The following is a 19,416-nucleotide window of genomic DNA, read 5'->3' as shown; positions in this document are numbered from 1 at the left end:
GTGTACTTTAAACAAAAATGAAAGTAGGGTGGTTGGTCGAGGTGGATGGGTAGGTGTATAACGGGAACCTCAACCGAAAGTTTGCGTATTCAAAACTCAATTTTAGCGAATTTGCAACAACTTACTACGTTCTAAGCTACCTTGCAACTACTTATCATGTTAGCTAACCTTTCCCATAACCCCTAACCTAGCTAACGTTATCAATAGCAAATTGGAATTCGTAAAAATTCATGCGTTTTTCTAAATTCCTAACATATCATACAAAATGGATGGACATCCACAAATAAATACATTCTATACGAAATGTAACACTATTTGGAGTGTCCCCGATTTAGATTCACTATGTTACGTCTTCCATCCCAATATTGACCCAGTTTTCCTGGAACCCTGTGTAATGCATTTTGGTATGTACGCCCTTGGGGAAAATGTTGAAGGTCAAATAAGGTTGGATCCATCTGGAGATCACAATGTGAAGATCTATGTAAATGATGTAAGAAGCATGTATTCATACTGTATGCATGTTGTATGTACTGAAACTATGTGATGACAGGTTATTGAATGCATTCTTACAAGAGTGTTTAACATAAACAATGTTGAATTGCTCAGAACTGATCCTTTGTGGGTTGATGTGTGTTAGCGATCACCTGTTGGGTGTCCAAAAATGGTGGCGATTCAACAATTTAATGAACTGAAGTTGGCATGTTCTGTAGTCAGAGGCAATAAGATTAGGCTTAGACAGCACCCGCTGATTTTAAGTACACTCTGCCATCCGTTGCTCTGGTGTTGCCTAGGGCAAACAGGTTCAATATACTATATAATATTCAGTAATAAATCAAGTACAATTGAACAGTTGAATGATTTTTTTATGTTTTATCTTATTTTTTATCAACACAAAAATAGGTTGCCACTAATACAAAATAGGTTGATGCATCAAATACAAACTCACAAGCTTTCTTGACTTTACCAGTCTTACATTGATAACACCCAGAGAAAGAAACAATCACAGAAACACTACTTTTGCAAGCAGATCTCTGCACTGTTATTGTTCCTATACAACCGCTGAACCATTCCTAAGAAATATTTCATTGGGCAATATAAAATTGTAAAGGCATAAGATGCATACATTGAGAGAGACAGACAATGACAGAGAATGAGATGGATGAGTTCAAGCTGGCACATGAACAGCATGACTATCATAACTACTATGGCTCTGTTTCAATGTCTGCAGTTGCACACAATTTCAAATTATGTAAGTATGGACATTGGAAAGTAAGCCTACTACTTTTCTCATTGGTCCGGCTATCTCCGTCTGCGCGGGGAGCTATTCCTGCTCCGTTCCTCGTTTCGCCTGGGTTCTCTGTATCTGTCAGAGTGATGGCGGTTCTCCCTGTTCTCCTTGTCCGCCCGCTCTGCCCTCTCTGCCTGCCGCTCCACCCCGTTCCTGTTCGAGTCCCTGGAGGAATCCATGTCCTTCTCCTTGCGGCTGCTCCTCTCCCGTGACTTTGACCTCTCTTTTTCTCTGTCCCTGCCTCCACTGCTCACTGGTTCCTTCTCTTTCTCAGGGCTACGGTGTCTGACTCGGTCACGGTCGGCCTGGGGGGCTTGGTGTTTCCCATCGTCCTTGTTGTGCCTGCGGGCCTCTGGCTGTCTGTCCCCGTCCTCATAGTCTCGGTCTCTGCCAGGCCTGCCACGAGGCAGCTCCTTGTCATTGTGCCCTCCACGGTCAGAACGGTCGGGTCTCTCGTGTGTGGGTGGCGGAGCGTCTTCTACTCGACCACGGTGGTGAGAGGCTTTGTGGCGGTCGTCAGGCCGGTGTCTCCCCCCGCCGCGCTCCGCCACCTCTTCATCGCTACTGCTGTCATCACGGCCACGGTTCTCGTGTCTCAGACTCCTATTGGGCCGTTCCTCCAGAGGTGACTTCTGAAGTGAGATCTTTTTGGAAGAAGCCTTGTCCTTGGTCTTCTTGTCTTTCTTCTTGTCTTTGTCGCTCTTCTTTTTGTTCTGGCCCTTACTCTTTTTACGCCTTGAATCAGAATCTGCAAAACAGTCAATTTGTCTTAGAAACTAAATATATCCAGACTTTGAATCAAAATCTATTAAACATGGGTAAAGAGCCTAAATACATCCAGAAGCATGCACACAACATGCCAGTTTGCCAGCCCATAGAGGGGCACATTCTCTATGCTGTGTATAAAAAAATCTGTCAGTTTTGCCATTCCATATGAGTGGTCCGAGCTATGCCATGTGATGGGAGTTTGAGGGGGGCTTAAGTGTGTCCTAAATGGCACACTATTTACTATATAGTGCACTACTTTTAACCAGAGTCTTCTAGGGAATAGGGTGCCATTTGGGATGCAGCCTGTGTGCAGATGATGTGTGGTGATGACAGACTGTGCATTTGGCCAGTGCCTGCAGTGCCCTACTCTGCCATGTTAACATGTCACTCTGCCCTACAGAGAGCAGGCCAGGGGCACCCAACAAACAGTCACTAAACCGCCAGAGTACAAAACTGACTGCAGGCGTGGGTTTGTGTGTGTGTGTGTGTGGACCACTGCCGGGATTGACGGACTGTCTTTGCGTGCATGTTTTGCATAGAGATACATATACACACAGGCTGAATGGTAAATCGCCATATCAACATCACAGCCGAGAAACACCTCTAGGACCTCACACAGGCTTGATGTTCAGGACAATTTACTGAGAACCAACTGAAGCTCAGAGGTATTAGACATTTCAGTGATATTGGACTATTTCAGTGAACAGAGGTCATTTTGTCACTATTGATTTGAAAGCAGTGATTATGTATAGTACAGCTGTTTCACCAGGACAATCGCTGCTCTCTTGTTAAATTGGATATTTAAAATGTATCCCTGAAATATAAATGTTTTCTTAAATTGAAAAAGTGAATACAGACTGGTCCTTGGTTGGCAGTAGTTGCATTTCATCAGCATGGGACTGACACAAAAAGCCATCTTAATGTCCCTGATGCCACGATTAACACGATGTAGCCTAAACACTCCCATAAGTTGCTTTGGATAAAAACCAACACGAAATGGCAAATATTATTACCATATAATGTGACATGGGGGACAGGCCTTTTCTAGGGAAATAGTGATGTGATTCAAAACAGACAAGTTTCATGTCAATAGAGCCGGCCAATTAAAATAATTTGCATGCTGAGTTAGAGGGCTAAGTACAACACTGACATTCCTCAAGGTGAGGCATGCAATGACTCATGACGCAGGCTGACACACAGAGACACACAAACACACACAGAGCAGGCTTGGCCACCCTCACAGCAGGGACAAGGAAAGAAGGGTACAACCATAGAAACAGAATGACTAATTGTACAAGCACCTCCACCTCCCCGGACACAACACAGGCATTAGAATTAGGTTGAGGTGAAGGTTGAGGGCAGACTGTTATTAAAGGACCAGCCCTTTTCATTTGTCTAAGAAAATATTCAGACTGCTGGTTAAAAGAGAGCTGGGTTGTAAGTTGATTGCAATGATGTCCTTTCAATTACCTACGCCTAAGTGTATCAATAAAAAAAGCATAGTGAGGGTGGCCTGGTCCCAAGTGCTGTTTGTGCCGCCAATGACCAAAGTAGAAATAACAAACAGATCTGGGACCAGGCTATAGTAAGGGACTATCAGGGTGGTAAAGCTACTCTGTACCTGAGCTGTTGCTGGACGAGGAGTCAGTGGAGGAGTCAGAACTGTCACTGTCGCTGCTGTCACTGTCTGAGGAAGACGAGTCAGAGGAAGAAGAGGACGAATCGGAGTCTGATGACTCCACGTCCTGGTTCTGGGTCATGATTATCTTGGGGGCGTTCTTCAGATGCTCACGGAGCTCATCCCTATGGGTGGGAGAGTGGGTAGAGCGAGGGAGAAGGAGGGAGAATGAGAGAGAAAGGGGAAAGAGAGCAAGAGAGAGAGATCGAGAAATAATAAATTATGACACACCCCCTGTATATAGCCTTGTTATTGTGTTACTTTTATTATTGCTTTTTATTTGAGTCTACTTGGTAAATATTTTCTTCTTCTTGAACTGCACTGTTGGTTAAGGGCTTGTAAGTAAGCATTTCACGTCTATACTTGATGTATTCGGCACATGTGACAAATAAAGTTTAATTTGGCAGGAGATCACAGCAGGATGGTGACCCAGTACCCCAACTTGCTATATTACAATGTGTTCCTGTGTGGCTCAGCAGGTAAAGGCAGCAGCAATGCGAAGGTTGTGGGTTAACAAATCACCAACACATACATAAAACGTATATGCAATCTCATTGTGCTGTTGCTTTGGATGAAAGTGGCACGTATTATGATCATATTATTAGAATGGGGACACTTACGTAAGCCCACCCAGGCCAATGGAGGTGAAGAAATTTATGGCGAATCGGGTGTTCCTGGGGTTGTCACGAGGGAAGAGACCCTCGAAGAAGGGCTGCAATGTCCTGGAAGATACAAAAAAGATTGGATGAGACAATCCCATGCATCAAAACGTGACAATTAAATGTATTTAAATTCAACTTAATTTATCCCCTCAGAGAATAGCAGAGACAGATTACTAGTATCAACATCCTCAAGTAACATATTAGAAGACTAGATTAACGTACATATCCTTGAGTCGTTCATTGAGCCTGGGGAGACCCATGTAGGCACAGAGCTCCTGGAACAAGATCTTGACAAAGATTCGACTGGACGACGTGGTGGTGTCCTCACTGACTTTAATACATTCCAGCACCTGAGAGAGAAACACACAGACACGCAGTGTAACTAGATTAGTAGCTGTTGAAGGGAACTCAAATCACCAACTACGTTGCCTTAATTCCCAGCGTTAGATGAATCAATCAATAAGATTTAAAGCCATATTGATGCTGTAATACATTCTGATATGAAAGAAAGGATGCATTATTTTCACGAACCCATGTACGTAGTAACGGCAGAGTCAGCACAAGGTTTTAGGTTAGAGATGTAACTGTGATTAGTTACTGTGGCCAAAATGGCCCCCTAATCCCCATGTAGTGCACTAATTTCAACCAGGGCCCATAGGGCACAGTCAAAGGAGGTGCACTATATAGAGAATAGGGTGCCATTTGAGACGTAACCCTAGAGAGCTACAATACATACACTCCACGGGACAGAGTCAGTGTAAAGGAGATGAGCAAACATCCTGGCAACGTTTCTCAGTTTATTGGTCTCTAGGCGATGGATGGTTTCATACTGCTCCATGAAGATGGCCTCAAAACTCTCCATATAGTCCTTCTTCAGCAAACAAAACCTCTGAGAAATGAAGAGTTCACAATGTTAGTTGAGAGTAGAATATAGTTGGTCTTAACGCAGTGCTCTTGAATGCGAGACAAATTCCTGTAAAAAGCCAAATGAATGAACTGCACTGTAGTAAACTACAAGGCTTATCAACAAATGTAATTTCAAGGGTGATGAAATTCCAACTTTCAGCATGCAACATAAGTTAATGAAAATTGTCTCAGGGATAAAAGAAAATTATGAAATATATATTTTGGTTATATTTATATTAAAGAATATATATAAATATATATTATTTGGTCTTCTTACCCCTGCTAGAAGACCAAAGAACTTCTCGTAGGTCCTCTGTTGGGCACAGCAGTCTAGAATCATGTTGCACAGCTCTTTCTGTTGGGAGAAGGCAGACACAAAAATAGCTTTAATCACTGGAACATGGACACAGAGGGGATGCTGAGACTTGGCCAAGCCAGGAAGGACTGCACCTATGGGGGATATAAAAAGACCCATCTGTTACATCCACCTGCAGCCAGCGAGAAGCCGGTCCTAAATTGGACCCTATTCTCTACATAGTATACTACTTTGACGTGGCCCAGGTGAAAGGTAGTGCACTACATAGGGAACAGGGTGTCATTTTGGACATAACCATTCGGTGTCCTATCATCCTCCAACCAATATCCCAGCCAAGCAGATTATTGATTTCAAAAGACTATATTTTCATTGAGGAGGCCAGCCTTGGGCAACCATAGGCTGTGGTGTGATCAATCTTCAAATGAACGTCCTGGACAGGCCATGACCTGACAGGGGCTGGCACCAAATTACACTGGTGGTGAGGAGAGATAGGAGAATCATGTTTGTGATATGGAGGGAGGAAAAATCGATACAAATTGGACTATTTGCTCATGTAAAATCTGAATGATTCCTTGGAATCATACCAAAGAATGCCGAAGTCATGTCAGAAAATGTTTTTCCAGGGTGTGATGTAATATGGAGGACCCAGCAAGCCAGCCTATTCCTTATAATGTAAACTCCAACAGATATAACTTCCATGTATAACTTAAAATTAAAGCAAATTGTTTGCACTCATGACTGCTGGTTTCAATAAAATGTTCAGGTAAGTTAGAAGCAAATACTTAATGAATTTATTGTTACAAATCTACTTGCAAGGTTGCTAGCCAACTAGCCTGCTAACATTAGCCCTACCAGCCTGCTAATGTTACGTTAGGCATTGATAGCAACTGGCCGACTCAGTGCTATCTTACAGCTACATCAAAGTGAATCAAAGTTTGGAAATATATAACACAATCTAACCAGTTATCAAAAAATGTTAAGTATATGCAGTTATCACATTAGCTCTTTAGCCAACTAGCTATTAGCCTAGCCAACCACCACAGTGTAGGTCGGCAAGCTAAAGCCCAACTACTGGAGACCAGCTAGAATACAACACAACACAACTAAAACATAACCGCAGATTAAAAGAAAAGAGAGCAGAGACTTACAGATGGACTGGGGCCCGGCCAAAGGTAACACACGTTTAAATGAGTCCAGGCCGAGTTAGCTACCAAAACGAGGGGGAGGAGGGCGCTTCACCGGGCTGAAATCCAAATTGGATGGATTACAGATGTCCGTCAGCTAGCACTAAGACAAGGTAGAAAAAGTTATAAAACTCCCCAAAAGCACCAGAGCCTGCCGTACTAAAGGGTTCCCACTGGAGAACACCGAACACAAAATCTGTGAATAGCATGAGGTGTGGCTATCGTAAACCAGCTTGAGCTAGCTACCGAGCCAGCATACGAACTTGGTAGCCAGAGTAGAGTAGATCCTTCATGACGCTGACAAATAGTGCATTGTGGGGAGTTTAGAAGTATTCCAGAATTAAGTTAATAAATATGTAATAACCTAGAAACATAACTATATTGTACTGACTAAATCTTTGACTATACTGATTTACATTGGTGAGGAAAAACTTGTGCATCTGAGCATTTAACTTATCATGTGGGCTAAAACCTGAATGACTCATGTGTGAACACATTTAAATTAATTGAGAAAGTAAAGGTGTGAGAGAAAGTTCTCAGCATGTAGCCTAGCTAGCTGACAGACTGGACAACTCATTTAACATCTCAGCACAGTTATCAAAATAATGATGGTTATGACTGAGGCTAGAAGCTGTATGGTTCGTTATTGAGAGGCATGTCTGTCTGGTAACTGTCTCAGCAGACAGCAGCAGGAGGCTGTGTTATGTTGTGCGATACTGAGATTGGAAAGTGTGATGTTCACACAGTGTGCCTGATTCTCTGCCTGGCATGGCAACACGATGGGAATGCAATGAGACCGCTGTCTGTCCCCCATCTCATCTCAGAACCCTCTCCATCCTGAGGATACTCAGGGCACTGCCCAAATGGCACCCTATTCCCTAATAGCGCACTACTTTTGACCAGAGACAAAAGTAGTGCTCTCTCCATAAGGACTAGGGTGCTATTTGGGATGCATCCTCATTCTCAACCACATCCACTACATTACCAAAAGCATGTCCCCCGTGCTTGTCGAACATCCCATTCCAAAATCATAGGCATGAATATGGAGATGGTCGCCCCTTTGCTGCTATAACAGTCTCCACTCGTCTGGGAAAGCTTTCCACTAGATGTTGGAACATTGCTGCAGGGACATGCTGCCATTCAGTCACAAGAGCATTAGTGAGGTCGGGCACTGATGTTGGCCGATTAGGTCTGGCTTGCAGTCGGCGTTCCAAATAATCCCAAAGGTGTTTGATGGGGTTGAGGTCAGGGCTTTGTGCAGGCCAGTCAAGTTGTTCCACAACAATCTCGACAAACCATTTCTATATGGACCTTGTTTGTGCACGGGGGCATTGTCATTGTATGCGTCTTGCGGTTATCATTTCAACAGGAAAGGGCTTTTCCCAAACTGTTGCCATAAACTTGGAAACACAGAATTGTCTAGAATGTAATTTTATGCTGTCACATTAAGATATCCTGACTAAGGGGCCTAGCCCAAACTGTGACATTTGGCACTATGCAGTCAGGCAGGTAGCGTTCTCCTAGCATCCGCCAAACCCAGATCAGACAAACCCAGATGGTGAAGTGTGATTCATGACTCCAGAAAACAGTTTCCACTGCTAGGTTTGTGTGCAGCTGCTCAGCCATGGAAACCCATTTCATGAAGCTTCCGACGAACAGTTATTGGGCTGACATTGCTTCCAGAGGCAGTTTGGAACTCGGTAGTGAGGACAGACAATGAATATATACAGTGGGGCAAGAAAGTATTTAGTCAGCCACCAATTGTGCAAGTTCTCCCACTTAAAAAGATGAGAGGCCTGTAATGTTCCTCATATGTACACTTCAACTATGAGACAAAATGATTTTAAAAAATCCAGAAAATCACATTTTAGGATTTTTAATGAATTTATTTGCAAATTATGGTGGAAAATAAGTGTATGGTCAATAACAAAAGTTTCTCAATACTTTGTTATATACCCTTTGTTGGCAATGACAGAGGACAAACGTTTTCTGTAAGTCTTCACAAGGTTCTCACACACTGTTGCTGGTATTTTGGCCCATTCCGCTATGCAGATCTCCTCCAGAGCAGTGATGTTTTGGGGCGGTTGCTGGGCAACATGGACTTTCAACTCCCTCCAAAGATGTTCTATGGGGTTGAGATCTGGAGACTTGCTAGGCCACTCCAGGACCTTGAAATGCTTCTTACGAAGCCATTCCTTTGTTGCCCGGGCGGTGTGTTTGGGATCATTGTCATGCTGAAAGACCCAGCCACTTTTCATCTTCAATGCCCTTGCTGATGGAAGGAGGTTTTCACTCAAAATGTCACGATACATGGCCCCATTCATTCTTTCCTTTACACGGATCAGTCGTCCTGGTCCCTTTCCCTTCTTCTGGATCATCCAATTGCTCTCTAGCAAACTTCAGACGGGCCTGGACATGTACTGGATTAAGCAGGGGGACTCATCTGGCACTGCAGGATTTGAGTCCCTGGCGGCGTAGTGTGTTACTGATGGTTGCCTTTGTTACTTTGGTCCCAGCTCTCTGCAGGTCATTCACTAGGTCCCCTGTGTGCTTCTGGGATTTTTGCTCACTGTTCTTGTGCTCATTTTGACCCCACGGGGTGAGATCTCCCGTCTGGATTACTGCAACTCGCTGTTGGCTGGGCTCCCTGCCTGTGCCATTAAACCCCTACAACTCATCCAGAACGCCGCAGCCCGTCTGGTGTTCAACCTTCCCAAGTTCTCTCACGTCACCCCGCTCCTCCGCTCTCTCCACTGGCTTCCAGTTGAAGCTCGCATCCGCTACAAGACCATGGTGCTTGCCTACGGAGCTGTGAGGGGAACGGCACCGCAGTACCTCCAGGCTCTGATCAGGCCCTACACCCAAACAAGGGCACTGCGTTTATCCACCTCTGGCCTGCTCGCCTCCCTACCACTGAGGAAGTACAGTTCCCGCTCAGCCCAGTCAAAACTGTTCGCTGCTCTGGCCCCGCAATGGTGGTACAAACTCCCTCACGACGCCAGGACAGCGGAGTCAATCACCACCTTCCGGAGACACCTGAAACCCCACCTCTTCAAGGAATACCTAGGATAGGATAAGTAATCCTTCTCACCCCCCCCCTCCCTTAAACGATTTAGATGCACTATTGTAAAGTGGCTGTTCCACTGGATGTCAGAAGGTGAATTCACCAATTTGTAAGTCGCTCTGGATAAGAGCGTCTGCTAAATGACTTAAATGTAAATGTAAATCTTGTGTGGAGCCCCAGATCGAGCGAGATTATCAGTGGTCTTGTATGTCTTCCATTTCATAATAATTGCTCCCACAGTTGATTTCTTCAAACCAAGCTGCTTACCTATTGCAGATTCAGTCTTCCCAGCCTGGTGCAGATCTACAATTTTGTTTCTGGTGTCCTTTGACAGCTCTTTGGTCTTGGCCATAATGGAGTTTGGAGTGTGACTGTTTGAGGTTGTGGACAGGTGTCTTTTATACTGATAACAAGTTCAAACAGGTGCCATTAATACAGGTAACGAGTGGAGGACAGAGGAGCCTCTTCAAGAAGTTACAGGTCTGTGAGAGCCAGAAATCTTGCTTGTTTGTAGGTGACCAAATACTTATTTTCCACCATAATTTGCAAATAAATTCATTAAAAATCCTGGATATAGTTGAAGTGTACCTATGATGAAAATTACAGGCGTCTCATCTTTTTAAGTGGGAGAACTTGCACAATTGGTGGCTGACTAAATACTTTTTTGCCCCACTGTATAGTGTATCAGCCCATACAGGGCCAGCAAAGTCCATGCATAGAAATGTCCAACTGGAACAGTGACAATCTTCTACTGATATATCCAATCACAACATCAACACTCTGGTTGTGTCTGAAATGGCACACTATTCCCTATATAGTGCACTAATGTCAGCTGGTAGACATCGTGGAACACAGCAGAAATACAACTCTACCAACACTTTAAAATTAGTGGTTTAGGTACAGTTAAAGTTGGAAGTTTACATACACCGTTTTTCACAATTCCTGACATTAAATCCTAGTAAACATTCCCTGTCTTAGGTCAGTTAGGAACACCACTTTATTTTAAGAATGTGAAATGTCAGAATAATAGTAGAGAGAATGATATATTTCAGCTTTTATTTATTTCATCACATTCCCAGTGGGTCAGATGTTTACATACACTCAATTCATTTTTGGTAGCATTACCTTTAAATTGTTAAAACTTGGGTCAAACGTTTCCACAAGCTTCCCACAATAAATTGGATGAATTATTGCCCAGTCAGGTTTGTAGGCCTCCTTGCTCACACACGCCGTTTCAGTTCTGCCCACAAATTCTCTATAGGATTGAGGTCAGGGCTTTGTGATGGCCTCTCCAATACCTTGACTTTGTTGTCTTTAAGCCATTTTGCCACAATTTTGGAAGTATGCTTGGGGTTATTGTCCATTTGGAAGACCCATTTGAGACCAAGCTTTAACTTCCTGACTGATGTCCTGAGATGTTGCTTCAATATATCCATATAAATTTCCATCCTCATGTCATCATCTATTTTGAGAAGTGCACCAGACCCTCCTGCAGCAAAGCACTCACACAACATGATGCTGCCACCCCTGAGCTTCACGGTTGGGATGGTGTTCTTCGGCATGCAAACCTCCCCCTTTTCCTCCAAACATAACCATGGTCATTAGACCAGAAGACATTTCTCCAAAAAGTACGATCTTTGTCACCATGTGCAGTTGCAAACCGTAGTCTGGCTTCTTCCTTGCTGAGCGGCCTTTCAGGTTATGTCAATATAGGACTTGTTTTACTGTGGATATATTTACTTCTGTACCTGTTTCCTCCAGCATCTTCACAAGGTCCTTTGCTGTTGTTCTGGGATTGATTTGCACTTTTCGCACCAAAGTACGTTCATCTCTTGGAGACAGAACGCCTCTCCTTCCTGAGCGGTATGTCAGCTGCGTGGTCCCATGCTGTTTATACTTGTGTACTATTGTTTGTACAGATGAACGTGGTACCTTCAGGCGTTTGGAAATTGCTCGCAAGGATGAACCAGACTTGTGGAGGTCTACAATATTCTTTCTGAGGTCTTGGCTGATTTCTTTTGATTTTCCAATGATGTCAAGCAAAGAGGCACTGAGTTTGAAGGTAGTGGGTTGAAATGCATCCACAGGTCCACCTCCAATTGACTCAGAAGCTTCTAAAGCCATGACATAATTTTCTGGAATTTTCCAATCTGTTTATAAAGGCACAGTCAACTTAGTGTATGTAAACTTCTGACCCACTGGAATTGTGATACAGTGAATTATAAGTGAAATAATCTGTCTGTAAACAATTGTTGGAAAAATTACTTGTGTCATGCACAAAGTAGATGTCCTAACCGACTTGTCAAAACTATAGTTTGTTAACAAGAAATTTGTAGAGTGGTTGAAAAAGTAGTTTTATTGACTCCAACATAAGTGTATGTAAACTTCCGACTTCAATTGTAAATTAAGGTTCAGGTAAAGACCAAGGGGATCGATTTGAGACAGAGAGAGACAGGCCGCTCACAGAAGATCATAATTTCCCTTCCTGTTTTAATAGAGTCCTTTTCATTTGATCTCATTTAAAAACATAGGCAGTGTTCCTGTGTGTGTCCAGTGAGTTCTGAGAAAAGAACAGGGTTGTGGTCTGCTGTGCAGTGGTTGTGAAGAATCGGGCGACTGTTACTGATTCAGTCATTAGCTTTCCTAATGTGTCTATCCATCACAGCTGGAATATTGAGCAGACCATGAGCTCTAGAGAAGAGCCTGTTCCTCAGGATCCTAGCAGGCAGGGAAGGAAATCTCCAGGTCTCAGTTCTTATCCTATCCATTTGGCTGTCAGTCCATGGACATCTCTAAATGCCTGTGTACTCAGAATTACAAAGCCTATAGAATATATGTGAATTATAGGATCTCTAGGTGTACTCCTGTCCACCTGGCTGTGGGTGAGGAAACCCATGTCGCTGACATTACATGAGTCCGTATATCTGGGTGAGTATTACTCTGGTATTATTCTGCTACTCTAGGCTCCATAGGAAGTGTGAGGATTACATGCATAGATATAGAACCATATAGAAATACACTATATATATTCAAAACTATGTGGACACCACTTCAAATGAGTGGATTAGGCTATTTCAGCCACACCTGTTGCTGACTGGTGTCGAGCACAGACATGCAATCTCCATAGACAAACATTGGCAGTAGAATGGGCTTACTGAAGAGCTCAGTGACTTTCAACGATGCACCGTCATAGGATGCCACCTTTCCAACAACTCAGTTTGTAAAATGACTGCCCTGCTAAAGTTACCCCGGTCAACTGTAAGTGCTGTTATTGTGAAGTGGAAACGTCTAGGAGCAACAATGGCTTAGCCACAAAGTGGTAGGCCACACCAGCTTACAAAACGGGACCGCCAATTGCTGAAGTACGTAGAAATCGTCTGTCCTCAACCCCATCGAACACCTTTGGGATGAATTTAAATGCTGACTGCAAGCCAGAGCTCAACGCACAACATCAGTGCCCAACCTCACTAACGCTCAAGACTGAATGGCAGCAATATCTAGTGGAAAACCTTCCCAGACAAATGGAGGCTGCTATAGCAGCAAAGGGGGACAAACTCCATATTAATTCCCGTGATTTTGGAATGAGATGTTCGACGAGCCGGTGTCCACATAGTTTTGGTCATGTAGTGTAGTTCTATGATTACATGCTTTTTCCTTACCATGAAAGCAGTCTATGGACAGGGAAAGACATAAATCCCTACGAGCTGGGTGGGTATAGTACCCTGGTATGTCAGTGGTATTACTTTGGGCTGGGCAGTAAAGGAAGAGTGGGGTTTACATGTTTCCCAGCAGCATTGGGCCCACACGGCAGGGTAGCCTAGTGGTTAGAGCGTTGCACTAGTAACCGAAAGGTTGCAAGTTCGAATCCCCGAGCTGACAAGGTACAAATCTGTCGTTCTGCCCCTGAACAGGCAGTTAACCCACTGTTCCTAGGCCATCATTGCAAATAAGAATTTGTTCTTAACTGACTTGCCTAGTAAAATAAAAGGTCAAATAAAAAAATAAAATAAAAACAACACCCTACACCATTCCTCCGGCAGCACCTGGGGTCTCTGAGGCTGTAGTGTAGCAGCCGTCTCAGGACATAATGTCATGCCATCTCTCTGTGGTCGTCAGTGCCTATTGTGTTCAGGAGCGGGGTGCAGGTTGGGGCTATACAGGCAGGCTGGGTGACATTCTCTTCCCTTACAGCATGTACTGTCCTTTCCCATCTGGTGTGTGAGAGAGGAGCCCAACTCTAACCTTTGGCTCAGGGACTAGAAGCTGCAGGCTGAGGAGACCTAGCCTAGGTTGAGGAGCACAGGGAATGTGACACTGACAGAACTACTAGTTCGCTACCCATCAGCAGCTGGAATTCCATATGGAATAATAAAAAGCATTCAACAAGAATAATTTCAGAGCCGTCTCAATATGAGTCTTGCTTTGCCTTGACTAGCTTGAACACCCAGGGCCACTTCAACACATATGGTGTCATAGACAGTCACGTTACTGAATGCTTTTAGCACTGGATAGCTTCACGGGCAGACGAAGCCCTTCCATCTTCCCCTCTCCTTTCCTGTGTTCCTTCCATCCATCTTCCCCCTTCCCCAAAGGACCGCTGCTGTGCTAATACATCTCCCGCCACCATGGGACGGACATTCCTGTTCTTATAATTATATTTCTATGGGCTTCCCTCTGCCAGGAGCGTCTCACTCCATGCAACACAGGAGGCTGAATACTTAACAAATATTTCCAAGGAGAGGCAACATCCAGTAAAAGGTTTGTCAAAGAATTAACCCATATTAAGTCAAGAATTGACTTTGAAAAATAGGAAATAAATATTTCAATCCACATCGGGTTCAGTAAATGAGAGTACATTCGTTCATTTGTCCTGGATTCTAAAGATGAAACAACTCCTACACTCTTTAATACAACAGCATATAATTTATAACACCATCCCTAGACAATCTCCGAGGCTCTGCAGCTGAAACACTGTAAACTAACAACATTGGTGTGCTTAGCTACTACTATGGGTAGCAGCTAAGCATGCCATACGGGTATGAACCAGTAAAATGTAACTTGAAAAAAATAAATCTAATATTAAAGATCACTGAAATACTGGCTGAGATTGATCTGTCCTGCTTTATCAATATTAATTTTTCTAACAGACCAAACTAGCATGGTGAGTCATGGAGGCAAGCAGATGTGCTGTGAATAACGAGAGAGGAACCGACTGATTCATTCTTCACTCTCACTCCCCTTACAGTGATGTGTTCTCTCTCTCTCACTGCTGACAAGGACAATAATCACATTGCCAGACTAGTAGACAGTGGTGGTAGCGCTGCAAGCCGTACACACAGCCCATCTTCTTTATTAAGTCTACTTTACAGTTCACACAATCACACCTCATAGAAATTAATGAATAATAGGCTGTGACTGTGTCATATAGGCCAATCCAGCCCCAAGATGTAGCCTAGGGTGTCACATTTGGGATATCACACCTTAGATAAATGAATAAAACTGTGTGAATGTGTCATAATCCTAATATGTTCACATTATCCACTCCGATATCCACACCATTAATATATTAGATATACTATACGAAATCAGAAAAATCTAAACTCCTATTAATGTTTCTTGCCTCAGAGGAGCCTAATTATCTTAACAGAAATCCACTGGGTAAAATAGATACAATGCCTTCAGAAATTATTCACACATTGACTTTCCAAATTCTGTTGTGTTACAAAGTGGGATTAAAATGGATTTGTCATTTTTAGTTCACGATCTACACAAAATGATTGAATATAAAACACTAAATCTTGATTAGGCAAGTATTTAACACCTTGAGTCAACTCATGTTAGAATCACCTTTGGCAGCGATTACAGCTTTCTGGGTAAGGCTAAGAGCTTTGCACACCTGGACTGTACGTTATTTGCCCATTCTTTAAAACAATCACTCATGTTCTGTGTAGTTGGCGTCTTGTTAAGCAACTCGTGTATATTCAGACCTTTTGTTTTAGGTAATTGTCCTGCTGAAAAGGTGAATTTGTCTCCCGGTGTCTGTTGGAAAGCACAGTTTTCCCTCTAAATTTTTGCCCTTTGCTCAGCTCTATTCCTCTTATTTCTTTATCCTAAAAAAAACTCCCTAGTCCTTGCCGATGATAAGCATACCCATAACATGATGCAGCCACCACTATGCTTGAAAATATGAAGAGTGCTACTTGGTGGTGTTGTGTTTGCCCCAAACATAACGCTTTGTAAATCAGGAGAAAAAAACTTGACTCAAGACATTTCAGCGTTTAATTGAATGAATTTGTAAAAATGCCTAAAAAGAAAGCCACTGACATTATGGGGTACTGTGTGTAGATCAGTAACACAACATCTAAATTTAATCCATTTGAAATTCAGGCTGTAACACAACAAAATGTGGAAAAGGTCAAGGGGTGTGGGTTTCTGAATGCACTGTAGATGGATGCTGTGTAGATTAAAGTGTTGAAAACATCTTAAATTTATTTGGATGAAAAACGTTCCCATGTTTTAAACAAGATATTTTTGTCAATGGCCTGTTCAGCCATGTAGATCATTATTTTCATTTTATTTGCTAATATCTAGTTATGGGAGGATGCTTATGTGAAAAACTCACATTTGTTTTAGGAAACTATTTGGGCGATCATTGGAAGGACGAGACCACATTTATGCACGCAAAATCTGAGATGACAGTGTTGTTAAGAAAAGGCTAAGCTTGAGAGCAAAGAGATACAATTTCACAGGAATGAAGCTTCTGAACTGCATGTCAATGAAGAGATATGTAGCCATTTGAACGTGTAACAAAAAAAAAACGTTTTGGCAGAAATACCTTCTGGAACGTGTGCCTTAATAACAAACTTGTATGCTATCTGTAAATATGAATACAATTGTTAAATTATGAGCCTAGTTGGTTTAGCCATGGAAAAAGACAGCATCCGTCCCGCTAGCCATGATTGGCTGAGATAATGGATTGGCTGGACATGCCGAGAGATGAGTTTGAATTGGTCTGCCATGTAGCATGCTTCTGTCTATTTGAGCTTGTCACTATGTCTAGGTAATCCTTTCTAATGCGGTTTTTTTTTAAAAAAAAATCACTTGGTAGAACTGCTTAAGTGTTGCTCTCCACTTTCTGGAGGACCGAGTTTTGAAATCAGTGGAAGGCCTGGTGGAATTAGAGTGTGATAGCTAAGGAGTTGGAGAAAACACCTGTCTCAGGATTACATCTTCAAACTAAGGGCAACCATGGCATCTGTGAGAGAGGGATATAGCTACATTTTCAAATATTACACTTTTCTAATTCTGTCAGAAAGTCGTTTTCATTTGAAGTTAAAGTGTACTGTTAGCTAGCGAGCTAACATTAGCTGTCTGGCTGGCTTGATCGCTAGCTAACATTACGTGTATGATCTGTGTAGTAATATTATTCATATCTCAGAGCCATTTGCTTTGCTAGTTATAGCCTAATGTTAGCTAGCTAGCTAACATTGAACCTGGTTGGTTAGCTACCTGCAGATTCATGCAGGGTAGTAACATTATGAGTTGGGATTATGGTTCGTGGTTTAGCTTGCTACATGTCTTAACAAGACTCCACTATGCAAGTAACCATTTCAATAGAATGTTTATGTCACTGCGACAACTGTTGATAGACGTAGCAGGTAAATTCGCTCAGAATAACTGACAAATTTACAAATGCTCAACACCTGTTGAATATGGCCCGTGTCAGTAAACATTGGCAAAAAATTGTTGCCAACGCTCTGGATAACAGAGTTGGATAACATAGAAACAGCCGAACGAGCTCTGCATGGGTGTGTAAAATGGTCAGTGAGCTGTTCTCTCATTTGTGTCTGGAAGGAGCTAGCAAGCTAGCCAACGTTAGTCAGTTAGCTTGGGTGCTTGACTGGTGTTGTTAGGACAGAACGTTCAGATCAACCCTACTCCTCGGTCTCCCACGCAAATCCTTAAAGAGATATGTGGGGCTAAACCTTAAGAGAGGGTATGAACAATGCTGAATGGGTATAGACAAAGAGGAGCTCTCCAGAAGGTGTACCAAAATATTCAAAGGCCATTTTCTCAAAAGTGAGGTTACAAGTCTATCAACTTTCAAAGCAGAATTACTTTTCTATTGTTCCTCAACTGTAGTGTATGATATACAATTTCTAGCTATGAGAGTTTCTACTTTTATCCAATGTAAAAAAACACCATTTCAAATGTTCGTAAATAAGACCGAATCGAGCCGGTCTGTCAATTATAAACTCACCCCGGCCATGACAGTATACTTAACATTGACAGAGGAGTAAAAGTGATTCAGTGGACCCAGATTAAGCATAGTCCTGGACTAAAAAGCATGCTCAGTGGAAAATCCTAATTTAAAGGTCTTATTTCACAGGAGTAGGCTTAATCTGAATCCAGGATATAGAGCTGCCAAACCTCTGCCTGCCCCCCCCCGAATAACCTTGTATTTCAGACAAACAGGACCTGCAGGGTTGTTTAATCATAGTCCATCAGTACTCATTACAGTCACTCCTCACTTTAACAAAGACCTTCTCAATCTTCTTCCATCTCTAATTATCTGTGACTGATATGGTAACAGAGAGCTAGGGGGAAGGATGGTAGGTGAGTGTGAAAAAGAGATAAAGTGAGCAAGATAAATATGTAAGGAAGGAGGAGTGGGACAGGAAAGGGAAGAGTAAATTGTCTCCAATTGTCCCTACTAATGTTACAGTATAGTAGCCTATTATCTCAACTATCCAGGTAATGACTGTGGCTGTACAATCTGAGCTGGGACCAAGTGGCCAGTAAACAGTTACAATTAAGGTCTGGATGGCAGCTGTGAGGAAACTGACAGTTCCTTACTCTGTGCTCATCTCACAATGTGTTTTGGAACACCTCGGCATGTATTTAGGAATCAATTATAAGGTCATGATGTAGAAGCCATGAACAAAACACAGCTATAGGTTCAGAGAACAATTAATTAAAATATCATAGGTTACAAAAATGTGAACCAAATAGTCTAGTACATCAAATCATCTGCATGAGCTCAAGAAATGCCACTCCCAAGAATAGCCGTATAGCAAGCTATATAATACAGCCACTACCAGATGAAGCTCTGTCAGACACTGTCCTGCCATAACAAAAGCTAGACGGGCACACTGATGATTTTTTTTATGTTTAAAGTGACCTACTTAGTAGCACACTCACAAAAGCAGCCATTTGATGTGTTATACAACTGCTGACCCCGTGGCTATATGACACAATGTACATGTGATCTAAGCCTAAGTAATTCCTTAATACAGCAGGGAAAAGACAGATGTATCAAAGATGACTGGGTAAATTGTCTTAGCTACACTATTTACTTACATATCATAGCTTAATTTTCAATCCATTTCTTATGGAATTGCATAAGACACCAATTGTATTGCAGAGTACAGGTAAATGAGAGTGATCACATAATATTATTTCAACCCACAAACGTATGTCGTGTTGGCAGGCTACTAGAAGAATCACTACCTATCGTACAGCTATTAAAAGGTAACATACAGTGCCTTCA

The 19,416-nt window shown here is 42.6% G+C and overlaps 1 protein-coding gene across 2 annotated transcripts in view; it reads right to left on the bottom strand.

Moving 5' to 3' along the window:
• Positions 1-847: 847 nt before the first annotated feature.
• LOC135547555 (pre-mRNA-splicing factor CWC22 homolog) overlaps positions 848-19,416 on the bottom strand; it is a 50,608-nt gene continuing 32,039 nt past the window's right edge. For both annotated transcript variants that reach the window (XM_064976661.1, XM_064976662.1), the window contains exons 16-21: positions 5,580-5,657; positions 5,133-5,285; positions 4,619-4,746; positions 4,355-4,456; positions 3,678-3,859; positions 848-2,036 (exon numbers count right to left, since the gene is read on the bottom strand). In XM_064976661.1, coding sequence (XP_064832733.1) covers positions 1,300-2,036; positions 3,678-3,859; positions 4,355-4,456; positions 4,619-4,746; positions 5,133-5,285; positions 5,580-5,657 — 1,380 coding nt within the window. In that variant the 3' untranslated portion in view covers positions 848-1,299. The remainder of the gene's footprint in view (positions 2,037-3,677; positions 3,860-4,354; positions 4,457-4,618; positions 4,747-5,132; positions 5,286-5,579; positions 5,658-19,416) is intronic.

This window comes from Oncorhynchus masou, chromosome 10 (genome assembly GCF_036934945.1).
Source record: "Oncorhynchus masou masou isolate Uvic2021 chromosome 10, UVic_Omas_1.1, whole genome shotgun sequence".
In the NCBI taxonomy this organism is placed as follows: Eukaryota; Metazoa; Chordata; class Actinopteri; order Salmoniformes; family Salmonidae; genus Oncorhynchus; species Oncorhynchus masou.
This window is presented reverse-complemented; position numbering and strand designations above follow the sequence as displayed.